The 21,837-nt window shown below is 54.5% G+C and overlaps 2 protein-coding genes across 10 annotated transcripts in view; one reads left to right on the forward strand and one right to left on the reverse strand.

Annotated features, from left to right (window-relative positions):
• The window catches only part of CENPP (centromere protein P), a 162,064-nt gene extending 161,710 nt beyond the window's left edge, over positions 1-354 (forward strand). Inside the window, exon 8 of the mRNA XM_074199098.1 lies at positions 90-354. Coding sequence (XP_074055199.1) covers positions 90-214 — 125 coding nt within the window. The 3' untranslated portion in view covers positions 215-354. The remainder of the gene's footprint in view (positions 1-89) is intronic.
• The window catches only part of IPPK (inositol-pentakisphosphate 2-kinase), a 32,232-nt gene continuing 10,595 nt past the window's right edge, over positions 201-21,837 (reverse strand). For 8 of the 9 annotated variants that reach the window (XM_074199294.1, XM_074199291.1, XM_074199292.1 and 5 more), the window contains 10 exons: positions 12,562-12,628; positions 12,284-12,405; positions 11,884-11,973; positions 8,300-8,358; positions 3,750-3,822; positions 2,378-2,735; positions 2,113-2,263; positions 1,632-1,734; positions 1,432-1,511; positions 201-1,339 (listed from right to left, as the gene is read on the reverse strand). In XM_074199294.1, the coding sequence (XP_074055395.1) occupies positions 1,135-1,339; positions 1,432-1,511; positions 1,632-1,734; positions 2,113-2,263; positions 2,378-2,735; positions 3,750-3,822; positions 8,300-8,358; positions 11,884-11,973; positions 12,284-12,405; positions 12,562-12,628 (1,308 nt within the window). In that variant the 3' untranslated portion in view covers positions 201-1,134. The remainder of the gene's footprint in view (positions 1,340-1,431; positions 1,512-1,631; positions 1,735-2,112; positions 2,264-2,377; positions 2,736-3,749; positions 3,823-8,299; positions 8,359-11,883; positions 11,974-12,283; positions 12,406-12,561; positions 12,629-21,837) is intronic. The other variant, XM_074199293.1, reaches the window with a different exon arrangement.

Consider the following 21,837-nt stretch of genomic DNA (forward strand, 5'->3'; position numbering starts at 1 on the left):
GGGCCTGAATCCCCTCCTCTGAACTGCCAGCCCAGCCCTGTCCCCCCAGCAGGGCCTTTTTAAGCGGGGTCTTCCCTCTTCTCCCCCAGCCCTGACCCTGAACCAGGAGAAGGTGGTGGAGCGCGCCCCCCGCTGCTTCCGGAGCCTTCTGCAGCTGGCCGGCGTGGAGGCCGCTCTGGCCGGCCTGGTCCGGCTGCTGGACCCCCCAGAATGAACAGTCTCCCGCGGGCTGCGTTCAGAGAATCTTTATTAGTCGACTTGAAGAGAAACGTTGCCCTTCTGCATCTTGAACCCGGGCCGGGCTCTGGACAAGTGTGGCACATGACGGGAACAATAAATAGAGCCCTCCTTTAAATAAAAGTGGCAGCCGCTAGTGGGCCAGGGAGGGTGCATGGCGCCGATGGGGTAGGGGGTGCGGCCCCACCTCGCTTCCTTAGGAAAAAGACCCCTACCATATCACAATCCCTGCGTGCAGCAAGGCGTGGGCTGCCCTTCGTAGCAGCGGCCAGGGGCCTCAGCCCGGGCCAGGGGATGGGGGGCGCCCATCGGCCCATTTGGGCTCCCGAGCTTTCACCACCAGCTCAAAGCGCCAGCGGGCTCCCGCGGGCATTGGCTCCAGGAGGAGCTGAGGTGAGCCCCACACAGGGCAGGCCCCTCGAGGGGTGACAACCCAGGGGTGGCCTGCACACGGTGACTCTGGGAAGAGCCCCCCCCTCCACAAGGGCAGGGAGCCTGGACTGCCCTCACCAGTCCTCTCTCAGGGGCCCATGGGGGTCCTCCAGCCGTAACCCCACCTGCCCAGGGAGGCCACATGGGAGCCCCGAGCCTGGGTGAGCCCTGGGGGGTGGCTGGGAGCCAGATGTCCAGGACTCGCCCCACCCCATCCCCCAGGACCCCCCACTCTCCAGTCACGAGGGGCTCGGGCTGAAAACCAAACCCTCAAGAAAAGAACCGGTCCGATCAGCGGAGGTGGCCCCCACCCGGGGCACTCCTGACCACGACTCCCAATAGCAGCAAGTGAGAGACCCCCCCCTCCGGCCCCCACCACCGGGCCGGAGCCGTCCCGGACAGGGGGGCCCGGAAGGCGTCCTCTCGGGGACCAAGGTCCGAGGGCTTCCCGGGGCAGGTGCCCCCCTACACCTTGTGCAGGAGCAGGGTGCAGTCCTCGGCCTTGGGGGGCTCCGGGGGGCGCGCGCTCTTCAGGTAGTAGCTGACGATCTTGCCGTCCAGTGCGTGCTGGTGGGGGATGCTCTCGTAGGGCTTCAGGTCCAGGTCCAGCACCGAGACCGAGAAGGCGAAGCGGGCCCTGGACGCGGGGATGACGGGGCGCTGGTCCGAGCTGGGGGGCAGAGGGGGGTCAGGGGGCGCCCCTCCAGACCAGCCCCCAGGGGTCCGCCCATGCCCACCCCCAGGCGTCCCCGCGCCCCTCACCACTCGTCCTGCGGGCAGGGCGACAGCGCGATCATGATGGAGCAGTCCTTGGCGGTCATGGCCACGCGGTACTGCTGGACCTGGGCGGGAGGGACAGCCGATTGGGGGGCGTTGGGCCCCCCACCCTCGCCGACCCCCCCTCAAGACCCCCGGGGCCCCGGCAGGGCCTGCCCACCACGGGATCCGGCACTGGGGCCCACCTTGGTGAGCGCGTAGGCCAGGCTGCCGTCATCCTCCGTGGAGAGGTCGCGCAGGCGCTGGTAGAAGGCGGAGTCGTAGGGGCCGTCCAGCTGCAGCAGGGCCCTGGGGGCGGGGCGGGGGCGGGGCTCAGCCGGCCGGCCCCGCCCCGCCCCGCGGGCCCCGCCCCCGCCGCAGCCCCTCCGCGCCTCGGGCCCCGCCTCCTGCCTCCCCTCAGCCCCGCCCCTCCTCCCCTCGGCCCCGCCCCGCGGGCCCCGCCCCCGCCGCAGCCCCTCCGCCCCTCGGGCCCCGCCCCCGCGCCTCGGCCCCGCCCCCTCCACAGCCCCTCCTCCCTCGGGCCCCGCCCCCGCCGCAGCCCCTCCGCGCCTCGGCCCCGCCCCCTCTCCTCAGCCCCGCCCCTCCTCCCCTCGGGCCCCGCCTCCTGCCTCTCCTCAGCCCCGCCCCTCCCCCCTCAGGCCCCTCCCCTCAGCCGGCCCCGCCCACCTCTGCTCCGGGAACTCCTCCAGGTGGCGCTGCACGCGGCGGTACAGCGGGTAGAGGCCCTCGATGTCCAGCAGGTCCAGCATCTGCGCCTGCAGCGTCTTGTAGAGCAGGCAGCCTCGGGGCAGCCCCGGGCCCTCCGGGGGGCCCTTCCCTGCGGGGGGCGGCACACTTCAGGGGCCTGGAGGGCCGGTGTGGGGGGCGCCGTCCCCGGCGGGGAGCGGCCCCTGGCCCTGGCCCTGGCCCTGGCCCTGGCCCTGGCCCTTACCCGTCCTGGGCGGCTCCTTGCCGAAGGGGCTGGCCTCGCAGCGGCTGCGCGCGGGCGGCCGGGGCTCCCCGTTCCTGGGCTCCCCGGGCCGCGGCTCCCCGTTCCTGGGCTCCCCGGGCCGCGGCTCCCCGGTCCTGGGCTCCCCGGCCCTGGGCTCCCCGGGCCTGGGCTCCCCGGGTCCGCTCAGCAGGCTCAGCGTCAGCACCTGGATCAGCTCCTTGATGACGGCGGCTGCGCAGTGCGGCCCGGCCACCAGCCCGTTGGCCGGGTAGAAGAAGGGCTTGAGGTGGCGCGCCAGCTCGTTCCAGTCCGCCGCCGCGTCGCGGGGGTCCCGGCAGCCGTAGATGAGCTCGCCGTTCTGGGGGGACAGGGGCGCCCGTGTCTGCGGCGGCCCGGCCCTCGGACGGCCGGTCCGCGTGGGAGCCCACGGGACGGGAGCGAGGACGGCACCAGCGAAGGTGACAAGGGAAGGATGCGAGAAAGCGGTTCGGCGGGGCACTGTGGGTGCAGCTAGGCTGCGCGCCCACTCTGCCCACTCTGCCCTCTCCCTGTGGCCCAGCCCTGAGTCTCCAAGCCCAGCGATGAAGCACCCGCCAGGCAGGGAGGGAGGGACCATACTAAGGCACCCCAAGACCCTCTGAACGCCGCGCCCCCAGGGTGGCCGGACACCAAGGGAGGAGGGTGGGTGTTCGGCCCCTCGGACAGGGCGAGATCTTGAGTCTGAGACCCAGGGCCGTGACAGAGCCTGGGGTCTGCCTGCGAGTGTGAGACCAAGACCGGACCGAGGTGGGATGGGGCCGGGCCTGCCCGTGGGTCCCCAGTCCCCGGGGTCTCTGTGCTTTGCTAGTATGCCTGCGCTATGTTCACAGCATTACTGTGCTCATCACACAGGGATCAGGGCAGGGAACACTTGCATAGAGAGGTGGGGGTGAGTGTATTGATCAGCTTGGAACCCTGAGCAAGGGCAAGCACGCAGGCAAGGAGCAGCCCTTTCAAACTGCATAGAAACGAGACATTGTCACCATTCACAGCCTTTTTCCACTGAAGAAATTGGTCCTGAAAAGCGCCGTAACCAATAAAAAGCTATTTAAATCACTCTGGCTCATAATCATGAGCCATTTACACACTCAAAAATTTCTAAATGGATGAATACCGAAAAATGACATTTGCACACAGAACTGGGAAAATAAAATTTCCATTGGAAAAAAGATGAAAACAAATTTGTAAGGGGAAAAAGAGAGAATCGATTCCAGGACTCGTTTGACCAGAATTGCACTTGTATAAGACTTTCCACAACTTGGCCACACTGCCACCGATGCACTTTTAGATCTCACCCCCACTCTCCAAAGATGGCGCCCAGAAGTCTTCTTACCTTGAATATCTTTAGGTTGTTCTGTGCTTCCTGTAACAAGCTTTTCAAGGCAAAGTGCATTCTCTGCTTATTTCTGAAAGGGGATAAAGCAGGAGAGGTTTTTAGAGCGCAGATCTGGTAAATCAGAAATCCCACGACCACCCATTCCGCCTCAGCAGCTCGCTGGGGACCACCCCTGGCTCGGGGACAGCACAGGGTCCACCGATTGGAGCTTTTGTTCCACAGAGCGGCCCCAGAACTTTGCCACTCTGTGGGGGTGAGAGGCCATCACATGGAGCAGTGCAGAGGCCAAGTTGGGAATCTGCTTTCCCCGACTATGCTTCTAACCTGGAGGGCTTTTGGAGGGAGCAATAAGGGGGCCAGAGGGCTGATCACACCAGAGAAAGCCAAAGGAAGGAGACAAAGGCCAGCAGGCCAGGCTGGAACTGGGGTTGAACTGATGTTATTAACACGTTTTTCATCCCCTTCTATTTGGCTTTCAAATCACAAATTAGGTTTGATGGTGAGTCCACTGCCGGGGGCACAGCAGCCACTCACCAGGACTCTTCCTCTTTCAGGTCACCTCCCATGCACACAGGGGGTGGGATGAATGACCTTTGAAACTCTTCTCCACTTTGTGTTTCAAGTGCAGACTGGCACCCTGCCCGCCACAGTAAACAGGCCAGGGACAGACAAGCAGACAATTTTCAGAGCACTATTTTAGCCCCTTCCTCACCCCAGCAGGTGAACAAGGTGGTTCCAAAAGGGTGACTCAGACCCCCCAGGAGCTGCCGAATCCCACCACTGCTTCCAGTGAGGAACTGAGCCTCCGGCCCAGCCCTCCTGGGAATCCACACCTGCTACTTAGTCACCATGCCGCAGGACTTTGAGAATAAATGGTGCAGGCGCCATCTTCTGTTCACACGGAAACTAGATTGAAGCAAGGCCGGGCTCACAGAGTTGTCGGCCTCCCTCTCTTCCAGGGTCAACATGGTCCAGCAGCATCCTGACAAGAATCAGGATGACCGGCCACAGCCCCGACAGCCTTGGCATCTTCAAATTCCACCACACTCTGAACACTCCATGGCTCCCACTCAGCTGCTTCTGGTCACCAGCTTCATGGTGGTGGGAACAAATGGTTTTCATCCACCCAGTCCATCAGGGGAAGTCTTCACTTGGGATAGACACCCCCTAACTTACCAGAGGGTGGGGGCAGCCTTGGTTACCCTCAGGCAGATTCAGCCCTGCTGCCAAAGATGCTACAGGGTCTTGGAGCAGCTCAGGGGGACACCAGAAGTGCCCATCCTCCCCAAACACCCCCAAACCAAGGGTCCACAGGGCCCCTGTGCTGACCTCACTGCTGATGCCTGGTGAACCTGGGCAGTCAACCAGCACTAGGCCAGGAAATGGCATTGCTGCCACTTACATCATCTCAGGAAGACTGAGGCTCACCTGGCAGGAGAAGCTTTATTGCAGTAAACTGCCAAGTGCTACTACAGAGAGCGCAACTCTGAGGGGTAGGTACATTGTTAGGATGCCAGATGTAAGCTTGCCAAAAAATTGTTTTATAGAGAGCTCAGAAGTCAGAAGAAATGACACAAAAAAGAACTTCGGATCATGTGGCTCAGGAGAGGCTGGCATAGGACACCTAGCATGGCCTCCTGCCCTCTCCAAATGGTCCCATGGCTACTTGGGCCCCACCTGTGGGAGAGTCTCTGGCGCTCCTGGTGATCTCATCAGCCCCAGTCAGACCCCGCTCCTGGAGATCTAAGGACAACTACCAATCAACCATTCCGCTCCAAATTCTCTCCTTCCTGCCCTTCAATAAGGCAAAACTCAGTTTTAATCCTTTTTTTTTTTTACAAGGCAATAGGGTTAGGTAATTATTAAATGTTTAAGGTCAGATTTGAACTTGAGTCCTCCAGACTCTAGGGCCAGTGCTCTAGTCACTGCACCTCCTAGCAGCCCTCATCCATTCTTAAAACCAACCAAACACATGCCTCAGCATCCCATCTGACCCCCTTGCTCTTCTCATAAGGAGCCACCGATCTCTGGCCCTTGGATCTAGAGCAGTCCAGTGCTCGGCCATGCCCAGCCACATTAGAGGCCAGCAAGGTGCATGCGCACAAGAGCAGAGAAGGGCAGCCTGTGGCTTGGCTGAAGCCACTGAGCAGATTCTGGAGAGGACAAGGGCAGAGGATGGACCTGAGCAACGATGGTCAAGGAAAGAAGGCCCCTGCAGGCCCAGTTTCCCTCCTGGGACCCCTCACTGATGCTGCCCCCTGCTCTCCCCCACCATCCCTCTGGGGCAGGTCCTCAGCACCCCCTATTCAATAAAGTGCCTCCAGGAGCAAAAACAACCTGCTCCTCCTGCCTTTCCAGTCCTCCAGGTCCCCACCTCATGCTGTAGACCCTCCACCCCTTCTTCACCCCTTCTCTACCCCTATCTCCAGAGAAGAGCTAACTGCTAGTCAAGGCCATCCTGGCCCCCTCTCCTCCAAGAACTGGTCCCACTCATTAGCAGGGGAGTGGGGGAATCCTCTCCAATCTCTCCCCACCTCCCAGCTGTCACCTGGCAGTCTACTCTCATGTTTCTGATCCCAGCACTCGGGTGTTCCCGGCAGGGAAACAGCCTACACCCCAGAGTAGAGACCTTCTTCAGGGCTTCAAGACCCTCCCTCAAACACTTCATCTGCCCCTGCAGCTCCCAGTGCCAGCTCTGAACCCACATCAGCTCCCTATCTGCACCCCCTTCAGGCCTTCTACACCAGTCTTCCCCTTCCACACTGCTGCTCAGACAAGACCCTCCGGTCTGGTGCCCCCAAACTCTGATTCAGATAAAGTGGGAGACCTGCTGTTAGCCTGGGACTGCTGGTCCAGACCCAAGGCCCAGTGCCCTCCCTCTACATCTTCCTCTTTCATGGACCCACTCAGAAGGGTCCCGAGACCTGACCTTTCAATGACCCTCTCCTTGCCCGGTATCAAGCCTAGCAGATGGTCCATCCAGGAGGGGGGTGGGCCACCTCTTTCAGAACAGCCAGGCTGCCCTCTTGGGTTCTTAAGGGATTTATCCCCCTTACTCAGGCTCTGCCCTGCTTTGTAGGGCAACCCCCTGGGGGTGCTGCTGAAGAAGACAGAAAGGAAGTGAGAATGGCTCCTTCTTGGGGCAAGTCTGACTGGGGAAGAGGGGCAGAGGGCAGCTGCCGGCAACTTCAGGTCCCAGGCCCAGCCCAAAAGCCTCTGCTGGACTTTGACCAACTAGACACTGAGGAAGAGGACGCAACCCTCTCCCTCCTCCAAACTACCTGCTCCATTGTGACAAAGGCTTTGACCTCCTTTCTCCCACAGACTCATGTAAGATCCAAATAGTGACCACAGGGCCTCCCTGGACTGCGCAACACTCCGGAGTACAAAGACCCCAAAGCAGGGACTGCAGTCCTGTTGTGCCAGTCAGGCTCTGAGCCTGAGGAAGGGTCCACAAAGTAGAACCACCACAGCCCTCATGTCAAGACCACAAGCCACTCTCAGATGATTCCAGGGGCCCCCTGGTGGGTGGGGAGGGCAAAGGACTCAGCGTGCAGACTGACACACGTGGTTTGGGACTTGGCCCGGGACGTGGCCCATTCGGCTTGACCACACTTGTTTGTACCAGGGCTTTTATTTTTCTCATTTTTATAATGGGGATGGGAGAGAAAGAAGGGGAGTCTTTGGGGGGAAATTAAAATTTTAAAACAATGCTATGGGATGAATTTGTAGGTTGCTGAAGAGCCCATCTTGAGAGGCAGAATCATGGGGTCAAAGGTGAGGTGAATTTCAAATGAAGAAGCCACATCCCACTCATCTGGATAACGGTGGGGCTGGGCTGGCCAACCAGCTCCAGAGGGATGCCCAGGCAACCTTTGGGGGTCAGAGACTTCCCAGGAGTCGCTGTACCCACTGACAGAGAACCACCTGCCTACACAAGCATGAGGTAAGGCCTCCAATCTCCATCAAGGAGGGAGCACCGGTGCTTACAGCTGCTTCCAAGCTCTGGCCTGGCCCCTGGGAGGGCGGCCCCAAGGTGAGAAAGAGGGCCTGGAGCTAACTGTGCCAGCCTCAAGTCTGGGCCCCCTCTCCTGGACCACTCCCAGCCTTGGGGCCCTGGCCTGAGCTGTCCATCATTATCAGGGTCCATTGACCGTCACTGTTTCCTTCCCTGGGTCCTGATCGTCCACCTCCTGCACCTCTGGCTCACAGAAGCACCAGATGAAGGCTAGGGACAAAGTCCTGGGGTGGGGGGGATCCCCCTGGGACAACATCAAGATAGTCTCAGTTTCCCCTTCTGTCCAATAAGGCTAAGCCCTTCACGGAGGCCTCCATAAGCTGACACTTCCAATGAGGTATGGACAGAGAGGGTCAACTGTTACTGCTCGTCATCTCAGAGTGAACCCCCCCATGGGAAAATCACTCCCAGCCCAGTGAAAGCACTGGCTGGCAGCTGCCCCAAGAGGAGATGCCAGCCCTACAGGCCACACCCCCAGTCAAACCCCAAGCGGTGTCTGGGTTAGTGGTCAGGTCAGAGAAGTTCTTACCCTGAGAAGAGGTCTAGAGGACAGTATTTACTGATCTGTTTCCATTTGCCAGTTGCTACCTGTTAAAGAAAATGGAATTATTCATTAATCAGTAATGAGCGATGGTGATTTCATTAAGCAAATGACTAAGGGTCAACTTCCCCCCAGAGCACTATTTGGCCAGGAGCACCCCCCCCCACTAGGGGAAGTGGATAGCAACAGGGCTCAGCCTTCCAACAAGAATCACCCCACGACCAAGGAACCCCATGTGGTCATAGGCCAGCTCATCCAGGCTGCACCAGTCAGGTCGGAGGACACCAAAGGGGTGTCCGAGGGAGCAGCTCCCCAGGTTAACTACATCCAGAGATAGACTTAGCAACAAGCGTTTCTGGCCCAGGATAGACCAGGAAGACCAAGAGACTCCCTTCAGTGGTCTGTGACAAAGTGTTTCTGCCGCCAAACATCCAGAACTTCCCAGGGTTCAATTCCCAAGACGAGTTTGAATCCAGCCCAGACACTTACTAGCTGTGTGTCCCTGGGCAAGGGCAAATCACTTAAATCCTGTCTGCTTTAATTTCTTCATCTGTAAAATGGGGATCATGCCAAGGCCATTGGGAGGATCAAATGAGACCTAATTTATAAAGTCCTCTACAAACCGCAGTGTAAATACCAGTGACGAGGTCTGTGGACAGTGTTACGAGGCACCCCTTGGGGTGAGGCACGCCAATCCATCACCCCTGCCCCGGCAACACTGAGAGCTTCTGATTTGAAGACCCAGGTCAAAGCCAGCTGAACCCAAGATCCTGTCCCAGAAGACCCTTCCCATCTCTATTCTTTTGTCTCCAGCTCCATCCTGCCTGTCCAGTTTCCACATGTGTCTCCCCCCAGGACATGAGCTCATGAAGGGCAAGGACTGCGTGGGAGGGCGCACAAATACTCGGTTACCATGCCATCCTCCTGTCCCAAGTCCCTCCCTACTTGGGTCCAGGAGAGATTTATCCCCCTTACTGAGGCTCTGCCCTGCTTTGTAGGGCAACCCCCTGGGGGGGGGGGGCTGCTAAAGAAGACAGAAAGGAAGTGAGAATGGCTCTTTCTTGGGGTAAGTCTGGCTGGGGAAAAGGGGCAGAGGGCAGTTGTCAGCAACTTCAGGTCCCAGGCCCAGCCCAAAGCCTCCACTGGACTGCAATCAATCTGATACTGAGGAAGGGGATGCAACCCTCTCGCTCTGGCTGCTTCCTTCCTACACAGTTGGAAACTGGGGGGCCATAGCCTCTCACCAGAGTGGGTGCCCAGCTCCCCAGCACTGCAGAAAGGCTGTTGAGACACCCCCAGTCTAGGCAAGGTGAGGCAAACAGGCCTGGGCACAGACAGAGCCTTTCAAGGAGGAAAGGGGAAGAAGCAGCTGGCAAGAAGACAGTGCTATCACCGTCCTGAGGCTCAGACCTGGAGGCTGCCCACAGAAGTCAAACTCCCTGGGAGTTCTGAAAGGTCCCCGCTTTGTAGAAGGCCATTGGCAAGCTGCCACAGTGGCAGCACGGGTGCTGCGCCTGCCTCTGGCTTCTAACACCTCTCCCCCTGCATCTCTTTAGCCTGCCTTCCTAACATTCATCTGCCTCAGACCGACAGACTATCGGCATTCCCTAGACACACCTTTGCTTTCATGGAGCACTAAGGTCCCCCTCTTCCTACTGATGCCCAGGTCCAACACCACATGAGGCTGCCTGGACATGGACATGAGGGTCCATCCCGTACCTGCCCACCCGGTCCTCCTCCTGGGGGTTCTGTCATAGCAGCCTCCTGCTTTAGGCTCTCTCATTCCTTTCAATGATTTTTCTCTGTGGAGACACCAGCAGTGAGCTGCATCTTTTCTGGCCATTGCCAAGTTGGGCAGGATGAGGCCCCTTGGGGAGTGCTAAGCTGACCAGGCACCTGCACAGAGTCTAGCACCAATCCGATGAACCCCTGGGACTGGAGGGGCGAAGCAACCTGTGTCATAAAAATGGCGCTGGTTCTAGCTTCGGGGCCAGCCCGTCCCTAGCACAGCTGATCCACTGGCCCAGGACGAACCAGATGATTTTCCATTTGCCTTTCAGTGACTGAGAGAGGGAGGGGTCCCGCTGTCTGTACTTTGGCAGCTTCCCTCCCACCCAGGCTCTGGCTCTTGTTGGAGAGTCAGTGGTCTGCTGACTGCTCTTCTGGCTTCCTCCTCAAAGCCTTTTTTTTGCTTTCTCACACAGAAAGTGGCTCCTCATCCAGCGTCCTCCTTGCAATCTCCAGCCTATTCATCCTCCTGCTCCTCTCAAAGCTCCCGTCCCCCACAAAGAGCATTCACCAGGAGTTCATGGGTGCTGCCAAGAGGTCAGCTCACTTCCTCGCTGGTCCTCCAAACCGCAGCCAGTCGCCACACTGCATATGTGGGCAGTGGTGTTGTGGGCCACTGCTCCCCTTTCTTCACCTGGCACCTCCTCTGGCATCTTCCCAGTTTCCTAGCACTTTTCCATTCACAACTCATAGCAGTCAATAATACTCCATTACCCTCATCTAAACCATAAATGGTTCCGAAGAGTCACAAGCTGCCTCCTGGGGTCCATGGGTCCTCTTCCCACTCCTCAAAGCTCCTGGTGAGGACAAGGCCAGCAGAGACCAGCCTGGTCAGTTGGTCAAGCCTACAGACGGTCATCAGCCTTGGGCTCTGGGACCTGCTGATTTCCCATCACTTCCTGAGGTCAGGACAGAGTCCTTCCAATGTCTGGTCATAAGAGGGTGTGAGCTGGATGAGCTGATCCCACCTTCTGGGGCTCTGACCCTGCTCTAACCAATCCCAGTCAGTCTGCACACAGACATCCCAGAGGGGCCCCCCTCCCTTTGGGGTAGCCCCAGCTCCCTTCTTCACTCCTTCCTGGACCAGGGGCATGTTTTTCTCATTGTGAGTCTCAGCTACAGGAATGGGGTGGAGGTGGGAGTGGGCAGACTCCCTGAAGGAGGAAGAGGAAAAGGAATGGCTCCAGCCAGAGGGGCGCAGAGGGGCATGCAGCAACCCCTCCAAGCTGGAGATGAGTCCTGATCTACTCCCCAACAGTCTAGGGGAAGCTTTTCCTTGGCCTCTGGCTCAGCTTTCCAACTGATCCCATGAGCCCATGAGAAGTGTGGGTTCTGGGGCAGTGCTGATCTTGAAGGGGGGTGCTAACCTGAATTCAAATTTTGCCTTAGACCTTGAACACCTAAGTTCTCACTGGGGTCCAAGGTCCTTGAAAATGGGAATCACCCAGCAGCTTCCTCATGGGGCCCAAGTTTGAGGCAACCAACTGGTGTAATCAGTCCCTGTTCTCCACCCAGCACCCAAGGCTCATCCCCAAAGATTCAGACAAAGGAAGGAAGCCCCCCCCCCCCAACCATGGTCCCTGCAAGCTAAGGGAGGTCACAATCCACCAGGGGCAGAGACAATGTTCCTGGGAAGTCATACAGAGTTGATCCCCCACCCCCATCGGCTCTGAACACAGAACAGAATCAGGGGCTCCCAAGGCTGACTCTACAGCCAGCCACTAGCCCCCCATTCCCTCTGACCCAAAGCCTTGGGTCAGAAAGAGGATGGGCATTCGCCGTACCTTCAGGTGCTGGTGCATACAGTAGCGACACACCTTGTGCTTCATCTCCTGGGTAACATGCCTGGAGAAGGGAATGAACCCACATTTTGGCTGCAAATATAAACACAAGGTCAGAAAACATTCAGGGACTCTCCCAAAATGGGGAAGTTGCATCCCTGGAGGCCCTGCCAGCCAGGGACAAGGACCAGATTGGGTGGGGGACAAGGGCCCTGGGAGGAAGGGGGCTCCATCTCCCCTCCAGTGGCCAGTCTGAAGCTTTGCTCCCCCAAGGGGTGGGCATGGTGACAATGGCACCCCCCCCAGTCCCCTTGCCCAGAAACCCACTCAGCAGGCAGCAGGTGGCACCCTGCTGTCTGCAGGCAGGTGAGCCCTGATCCCACCCACGTCACAGCAGGTTCACCTTGATCTCTACACAGAGGATCGGCCGGTGTTCTGCAAAATGGCTGGTGTGTAGTCTGGTGAGGTTTGGAAGGCACATGGCGTAGCCGCTGAGTGTGTCCAAGTCTTTATCACAGCGAGATTCTGGAAAATACCAGGAGCCCCAGGCTCAGCTCAAAGCCCTCTGCAGACCCTGAGGGGGCCCAGAAACACGAACCTGAAGCAGGGAAGGGGGGGGGCTTTCCTTCTTTGTTCCCCCCACAAGGTTCATCAGCATAGCCAGCCCAGGCCCCTCCTCACCTGGTCTCTCTGCCTGGATCTTTAACCAGAGCTGCTTCACAAAATCCAAAGGGAGCTGAACCACCTCCTAGAAGCAGAGGGGAGATGTGCGTGAGTCACATGGAGACACACAAAGGCAGGCACACACCCGGGGCACAAGCTCATGTGCTCTTTCCCTCACACACACACAGGCACAAACATAGCCAAACCTAAGCCCTAGCTTTCCCTCCACACAAAACTAAACTATTGCATTAAAGGACCCCAGACCCCTCTGAGGGGTTCAGTAGCAAACCACTGAACATCCTCTATCAGTCTATGCCCCTGAGCCCACCTGGAGTAGTTCCCTCACTATAAGAATGGGCCATTTCCTATAAACAGGCCTGGGAGCAGGGCAGGAAGAGGACCACCCTGGACGTTTCCAGAGTAGGTTGGTAAAGGGCTGTGTGGACAAGACTTCAGTTGAACCTCTCCACCTCATAAAGAAGCAGGAGCAGGTACCCCGGCCACCAAGGAATAAGATCAATTCAGAGAGAGTAGGGGACCCAGCCAGAGTCCCCCAGCTACGCTCCTGAATGGATGGAAACCGCCATGCTGACTCTGGAATATACCCGTGTGGTTGGTGCCCGCCCCACACACAGGAAGGCCTGCTGGGGGTTATTCCACCTTTCCAGAAACCCATGAATGTGTTCTCTGTGGCCTTGGGTGGAGGGAGATCCCAGACTCAATGTCATCTTGCTGAAAATGAGCTTCCCCTGGTGGTGGAGTCGGGAACTGCTCCATTCTGGTGTCTTTGGGAACTGGATTCACTATAACTGACTCTCTTTTGACCCAGCAGTAACAGGGCTAGTTCTATACCAAGAGACCATACCAAAGGCAAAGAGACCCAGACGTACAAAAACTGTTTGTGGCAGCTCTCTTTGTAGTAGCAAAAAATTGGAATTTGAGGGACATCAATCAGGGAATGGCTGAACAAATGATACAGGAGTGGGCAGATTCCAGAAAAGTCTGGAACTGCTCCTGAGGGAAGGGAGTGGAGAAGAACACTGCAGACAGGAACAGCCACACTGTGAGATGATGCACTGTGACAGACTTGGCTCTTCTCAGCAATCCAATAATCAAAGATGATTCCAAAAGGCTTGTGATGGAACATGCTATCTACATCCAAAGAACTAGAGAATGCATATGCAGACCAAAACCCACACTCTATGGTCACTTTTTCATGTTTTTTCTTTCTCATAGTCTTTTCCCCTTTTATTCTTCTTTAACAGTATGACTGTTACAGAAGCATGTTTAACCTGACTATACATGTTTACAGTTATACAGTTTACTCACTGTCTTAGAGACAGAAAAATGTGGAACTCAAAATTTTACAAAAAATGAATGTTGAAATATATTTACATGTAAATGGGGGGGGTACAATAAGGAAAAGAGAATAAAAGAAATGAGCTTCCTCACTTCTTCCCCAAACTGGGACTCATTTCCTACAAAGGCAGAGTGAGAGGAAAAAACAGCATCATCTGTCAGGTCCCTAGAATGTTCCCAAGAGGGTGAGGAAAGAGCCTTCCAAACACCCAAGGTACACTCAGACCATAACCTTGGTCTTCATGCTATATATACTTGAATTTTTTGTTTGTTTTTATAGATACTTAGCCTTTTTAAAAATATTTTCTTTTTCCAACTATATGCAATCATAGCCTACTAATTGTAGCTAATCATAGTTTCTGCAAGGTTTTGAGTGTTATCTTTTTCCTCCCTTTCTCCCTTCCCTGCCCCTGACAGAAAGCAATCTGATCTAGGCACTACATTTATAACCATGCTACTCATAGATCCATATTGATCATGTTGTGAGAGAAGAATCAGATCCAACAGAAGAAAGAAAAACAAATGACATAATACATAAGACAACTTTTAATAAGCTTTGGTCTGCCTTTCAACTCCACAGCTCCTTCCCTGGATATGGATGGTATTTTCCATCACAAGTCTTTTAAAATTTTTGTACTGCTGAGATGAACAAGTCATCATGGCTGACCGCCACCCCATGGTGGTGTTAGTGTGTAGGATGTTCGTCGGGTTCTGCTCATCTCACTCAGCATCAGTTGATGTCTTTCCAGGCATCATAGAGATCATAGTCTTCCATCACATACATCTTCATCACACATACATCTACTACAATTTGTTCAGTCGTTCCCCTGTATATCCTCATAATGGGCTTTCTGTCTCCATTTAGATGGAAGGCAAGCTTCTGAAGGGCAGGGAAGGCCTCCTTCAAGGTCTCTAGGTCAGTTGACAGTTTAGAATGAGCCCTTCACCAGGAGCCAAAGATACATTCTAGTCCATCAACAGGCATGTGCGGCTACTTCCAGAGTCGAGATCGCTTGACCTATTCAGCCTGAGGACTGAAAGCATCGGGGGATGCTGTGGATGCCACTGACAATCTGAAGGAACCAGGATGGCCAGAGAATGTCCAACATAAATAAAGGCCAACCAATCAACCAACCAATTTTCAAAATGGGGAAGAAGGTTAGATTCTTCAAAATGCAGACAGTACTTGGGTAAAATGCTAGTGCCAGCCCACATCTCCAGAACGATGGGCTGACCCATCTGCATCCCTGCTTCCCTCCCCTCATCAAGAGGTAACAGAAGAAGGCAGAAGCTAAACCTGGGGAAGATTTAGCCCATTTAGTCAGCTGTCTTCAATTAGAACAAGAGACAAGCTGTCTTCTCAAACTTAGAACAAATTTGAGCACTCAGTGCGGAGCCTCTCACCCAGCAGACTAACTCTCAGCAGATCCTATGCTAGGGAATATATAAACAGTGATGAAAAGCAACCTATTCATCCCCTTCCTTAGGAGACACAAGACACTCCCAACTAGAAGTTGGAGAGGCCAAAGAAGCAAGGGCACTCCAGATATGGCCATCAACCTGAGCAAAGAAAGGCTCAGTCACGGAACCAGTGATCAAGCAGAAACTGGACAGGCTTTTCAAGGACAGTTTGAGGAGGTTCTATTTTATCCCAGAGGAAACAGGAAGCCGCTCCAGGTTTCTAAGTACAAGAGTGACAAGGGCAGACCTGTGTCTTAGAAACATTCATTCTGTATATGGACATATCTATGTAAATATATCTACACATATATGTATGTCTATACCTCTTTGTAACTCATGGTAACCATCTCGAGGGCAAGGAGAAAGAGGAAGGGAAAAAAGAAATGTGCATGATAACTTTAATATATATATATTGGGACCACTAGGTGGTGCAGTGAATAGAGCACCGGCCCTGGAGTCAGGAGTACCTGAGGTTAAATCTGACCTCAGACACTTCATAATTCCCTAGCTGTGTGGCCTTGGGCAAGCCACTTAACCCCATTGCCTTGCAACACACACACACACACACACACACACACACACACACACACATACACACGGAATAGCAAATGGTTCATGACAGATTTATGGTTTCATGTGTAATTAACTTTTTATTACACTGTCATGGAAATGTTTGTTTTATTCCACAAATTAAAAATAAAATAAAAAATGTGAAAAAGAAATATTAATTTTGCAGCTGAGTTGAAAGGGAGATGGAGAGAGAAGAGATGCCAAGCCTGAGGAAGATATCGCAATAGTCCAGCTAGGCGAGGCTAGGCTAGAGGAGGGAAGGACACGGCAGATGTGGTGGAATCAGAAGCAAGCCAACAGTGTTGACCTAGGGGCTGAGGAGAGAAAAGAGGGATAGCCTGAAATATCCCCTAAGGAAAGACAAGGAAGCAGTAAAATAAGGGAAGAAGGAAAGGGGACTTGAAGCAGGCTGCAGGAAGGACTGGCTGAACTTTGACGAGACCAGAGAGCAGGTCAGGGTTTCCTCCCTGATCCTGCCCCCACTACCTCCCCTCTGGACCATGGCAGTAGTTGCTGAGGGGTTGGCCTACCTCCAGTATCTCCCCAGCCCAGCCCAATCCAGTCTCCACTCAGCCTCCAAGATGATCTTCCTAAAACATACAGCTGACCGTATCACCCCTGCCCCATTTCAATAAATTCCAGTGATTCCCTATCCCTCCAGGATCAAATAGACCCCACTCTCCACTTTTCAGTCTTCTTAAACTTTACCCTCCTCTAGCTGGACCCATTTATCTAAGGCCACCAGACTCACCTCCTGGCTGGGAACTAAAATCTCATCTTCTACAGGAAGCCTTCCCCAACTCTCTTAATTCCAATGGCGTCCCTCTGTTCATCATCTCCTATTTTCCTAGGTAAGAATTATTTATAGTATTCGTCTGCATGTGGTCTCTCCCATGAGACTGTAATCCCCCTGCAGAGGGGGGGCCACAGGGTTTCCCACCCCACCTCTCTTTCCTGCTCCATCATCCTCTATGGGCTTTACAAAGATTGTCTCCCAAGCACTTTGAGGACAGGTAACCATGTGAGTGACAAGAACCAGGGGAGGGAAAGGGTTTCACACTGTTGAATGCAGGTTGTTAGACCTGCTTAGGCCAGCCCTCCTTCTCAGGCCCAGATACGGTCAACTCTCAACTACAGCTCACTAGTCCACAATGGGTGCCTGCCAGAGTGTGTGCATGTCTGTGTGTATGAATGCCTTTTCTGTGGTGGGTGTGCAGGTCTGCAGGGTGTGTGTGTGTGTGTGACGGTAGGGGGTCTGGGTATGTGTGGGTGTATGTGAATGCCTATCAGCATGAGTGCATGTGTCTGTGTGTAGTATGTGCATGTCTATGTGTGATGCCAGTGAATACATGTGTGGTGTGTGTATGTGTCTGTGCATCTATGTGTGTGAGTATGGGAGTCTGTGTTAGTGTGAGCGCCTATGAGGTGTGTATGTGAATGCCTGTGGCTGTGGGTGTGTGAGAGAATGTGTGTGGGTTTGTGTGTGTGTGTGTGTGTGTGTGTGGTATGTGGGGGAGGGTAAGGGGTGTCTGTGTCCTCAACCCAAACCTGAAAGGAGAGCAAGGCTGTGGGGGCAGGAGAAGCCCAGGTGCTCTCTTCTCCATCGCGCCCTTCCACGTCACAGGAAGCTCTGTGACACTGGGTGTGGCTGGAATGGTCTGGGCATCTGTATCCAGATCGAGCTTGTCTCATGTGTGCCCACACACACAGACCCCCACATGTAATAGATGAAAGACAGGCGGGCGGGTGGCTAACGCCGGCCTCTGGAAGGACTCAGGCTCTTAGCTGTGGCCAGCTTCCCGGGGACAGCCTGGTCACTCAGCCCAGCCCCCTGGCTTCCTGGCCCTTGGAGGATGGAGCCCCCATGGACCATGTCCTGGTTCCCTTCCCACCCAACTCCCACTCAAACCACCCCCAGGCTGGGCTCCCCGTGGGCAACGTGCTGGCTTTCCCTTTCTCCGCCCAGGCAGCCCCCCTTTCTAGCATGAGATGTCCTTTCACTGATCCCCCAGAATGACTCCTTGGTCCTGGCAGGATGGGGCTCCCCTTTACCACCATTGCTTAGTAACCTCTTTCCTTCCTCTCTGGGGAGTTCTTCACTGCATAGTTATTACTCTATCTTGACTAGAGGTTCTCTACCAGGCCCCAAGCTGGCGGATGCCCTTCCCTCAGTGGGGTCTCCCTCCCCACCTCAAATCCGCCCCCTACTAGGGATATAAACACCCAAAGCACTCCAACCTCCAAGTTCCTCCACCTGGTCACTTCCCATGACTTACTCCTCTCTCCACAAAGCAAGGGATTCGAGAAATCCTTACAGAATGACCAACCACATTAAACTGCCAGGAAGCCCCTTAACTGGGAATGTCCCTGGCTACGCCAGTCACAGCTCAAGGCTGGCAAGGACAGGCCCAGCAGCAAGCATGAGGGGCAGCCTGGCAGCAGGGCCAGGCAGGGGCAAGTGGGCCGAGGTCTGCCGACTCATCATTCTCTTTCCCGGGTGAGCTCCTCGGCTCCCCTGGTTCCTCCCACTGCCTATTACTCATCTATTTATTGTACATCCACCACAGATTCCCTTCTCTTCCTCGAGCTATCTCCCACACACACTTTCTCATTATTCTCCAGGGTGTGCCCCCCCATCTATCTTCCCAAAGATCACTGACCAATCACCACCCTCCTCAGTAACCTCCAGTGGCAAGTCCAAAATCTCTGGCATTTGGAGCCTTTTACAATGCTCCCCCACCCCCACCCCAGTCTGCTTCCACTTCATCCCCTTGGAGTTCTCTGCCAACCAGCAACACTGGCCTCTTTGCTGGCTGCAGCTCCCAAGGACGTTGTGGCCATCATGCCCAGAAGGCTCCTCCCCATGCAGCTCCAGGCAGTCTCTTCCAGAGCCCCTTGCAAGCCGGCGCCTTCCCTCTGTCCACTAAGCCTGATTTTTCCTGCATGGAGCAAGTCCACACAGAGTGCTTGGTTTCGGTCTCCCCTGGGAGAGGGCAGCAGCTCCCTTGGGTCTTTTTCTGCACATCCCAAGGACTTACCAAGTGCTTCTGACTGGCAGTCAGTGGGTGCAGGGTGCCAGTGGAATGAGACCAGGCTCCTGCAGCCCCACAATCTCACATCTCAACACCTCAGACGCCTAACTTCTCCCTCCCTGAGAAGCTTTGGCCCAATACCAAGTCAGAATCCCCAAATCATGGCATCAGAAAGTCCTTCTGTGGCCAGCTACATTTAAATAAATGTCCATTCTTTTTCTCATTGCCTAGATTCCTCTTTTATCCATTCCTTACCCTCAAAGAGCCATCCGTAATAAAAAAAAAAAATTTTTAAGAAGAGAAAAATAATCTGCAAAACCAAAAAATTTACCAACTCTGATGGCCAATACAATGCTCCCCAGCCATGGAGCCAGAGTTCTGCCCAAGCATTACAGGTTATGCAGCAGTTCTTCCCATCCCATGACTGAAGTGCTGTGGTCACTCCCCTCTGAATCTGCCCTCCCTGGAGTCCACATTCTGGTCATTAGAGCACAAGACAAACAGGAGAGCCATTCCCCAAATCAATGGCCACCTACTTTGTTCCCAGACCTTTGCTAAAAGTTCCTACTAAAAAGCTATCTTTTTACAAAATCCCCCAAAAGTGCCCCACCCCAGGTCTCCCACAGCATAGCCTTCTGTTTTCTCCCCATATTGGGAATCCTCCATGGGGATGCCCCCGTTTGGCAAGGCCTGGTGACCCACTCATCCCACCCAGCAGGCTACTCTCTTGCCAGATCCTCATCTCTATCCCTAGGGATGATTCTCATTCAGTCCTTCCCAACCCAAGGACCAGGCTCCTGGGGAGAGAGAAGCCTTAGCAGCCATTTCTGAGTGGGGTCTCATTGGAGCCATGGGCCATTGAAACCCCCAATCATCCCAGCATGGGTGACTCACTCACCATGCTTTCCACCACACTGGACTCAGATGGGAGAATTTCTAAATACAGATGTTTACAGGAATCCTAATAAAGACAGTTTGTTCCTCTGAATGAGGGGAACCATTTGGGATCCTGTCTCCTAATGTGTTGGCCATCTGCTGCCCCCAGCTTCATGCCACCTGCAAATCTGTTAAGTCTCCAAGTTGCTGGTAAACAGTGACTAGGCCAGGACCAAGCACAGTTCCTGGACACTCCATGGCAGGGGACCCTGCGATAGTAACAGGGACTCTTTGACCCCAACTAGCAACCACAAGGAAGGCCCGAAAGGCTATGCCATGGGTTCCACAGAGATCCTGGCTGGAGGGACTGGGCACACACACCCACAAGGCAGCTTTTAGGAAGGGTCAGTCAGATCCATCCGGCACCCTAGTTCTCTGGGCTCATCCTCCTTCCCTGACTGGAACGTGGCCTCCTGAAGTCCCTGGAACACCAGTCTCTTCTTATTTTGAGGTCACTGAACTCTCAGAGGAACAAATGACCCATTTCCTGTAGATTCCTCTGTGAAATTCCCTCTAGATCTTGAATGTGAAGCTCTTATCTGAGAAAACCAAGGCAAAGAACATTTCCTACATAACTGTTTCTCTTCCAAGTGGAGTGACATGACTGGCACCAAAGCCTGTCAATCTGACATCCTACATACACGCAACGCTGCCTCCGGGGATCACCCACGCTGTATTTGGTCAAGACTTCTGCTTGTGCACAGACGTGCAGGGTAAACCTTCGAAGGGCATCACATTTTTAGGTGATCTTCCATTGGCTCCTGGATCAATCGGGGGTTTCTTATGGAATGTGGTATAAAATGTGGGTCTAGATCAAACTCTCCAACTGCTTTCCCATTTCCCCAACAATCCTCCCCTTCAGTTGATGACCTTGATTTAGAGAGAGAGAGAGAGAGAGAGAGAGAGAGAGAGAGAGAGAGAGAGAGAGAGAGAGAGAACCAGAGCCAAGAGCTCTCATGGTTATGCCTTTATGAGTTTGAGACATGGTAACTCCAGGACCTTTGACTTATTTTGAGTCACTATTTTCCTAGAAATACTTAACCTTTTTTCTAGCTGAGTTTTATTATTTTGTCTACTTTCATAAAATAACCTGCAAATTCATGTAGGTAGAATCATCACTTTCATTATCCTGGCATCGGCCAATTAGGAAGAAGAATTAGGTGGTCCAATTTTCAGAGAGGTTTACAGTTGTGTCCCTGGTTTGCAGTAATTTGGAACAAAATTTCCTTTTCAAGCCCCTCCTGTCAGGTTCCACAGGCAGTCAACCAAGTGCTTCCCTGGTGTGGGTTTGCTTTGGGCTAAACAGCTTCCCGATGTCCAGCTCCTGGACTGCCCAGATCCTGCTCTCCCCAGACCACTCCATCCAACGGACCCTTTCAAAGCAGAGCTGTGCTATCCCTCTGCCCTCCAGGAAGCCCCTCTGCTGGTCACCAAGGTCCATGGAGATTCTTCTCAGTGGGAGTCACAGGAACTAAGGGGGCTGCTTCTCCCAGGAAGAAGACGGGAAAGGACATGGGCACCCCATTCTGGTCCTGACCAACTTGGGTCTAGGTCTTGGGCTTCCACAGACCCTTCTCCCTTTATATCATGAATTCTTTCTTAGAGAAAATAATCCATTGTCTTAGACAGAGTGGAGCACCAAATACTATGATAGGGCAACTGAAAACAACCCAATGTGGAACTAGTTAAATGCCTAAAAATAAAAAATGATGAACGCACTATATCTATAGACTCTTATACAGGAAGTGAACCAATATAAATCAGTTGCCCTATGAAGGAGCTCAAGAGTCTTAAAAATCTCATTTATGAAAGATGTAACTGTCTTGCCAAATGGGTCCAACTGTCACCTGCTACCCCATCAACTCTGGCTTCCTATGACTTCGGGAATCAAATACAAAGAGACGGAGCTTAGTGTTCCCAGGCCTTTTAGAATCCA

This window comes from Macrotis lagotis, chromosome 8 (assembly GCF_037893015.1).
Source record: "Macrotis lagotis isolate mMagLag1 chromosome 8, bilby.v1.9.chrom.fasta, whole genome shotgun sequence".
Taxonomy (NCBI): Eukaryota; Metazoa; Chordata; class Mammalia; order Peramelemorphia; family Peramelidae; genus Macrotis; species Macrotis lagotis.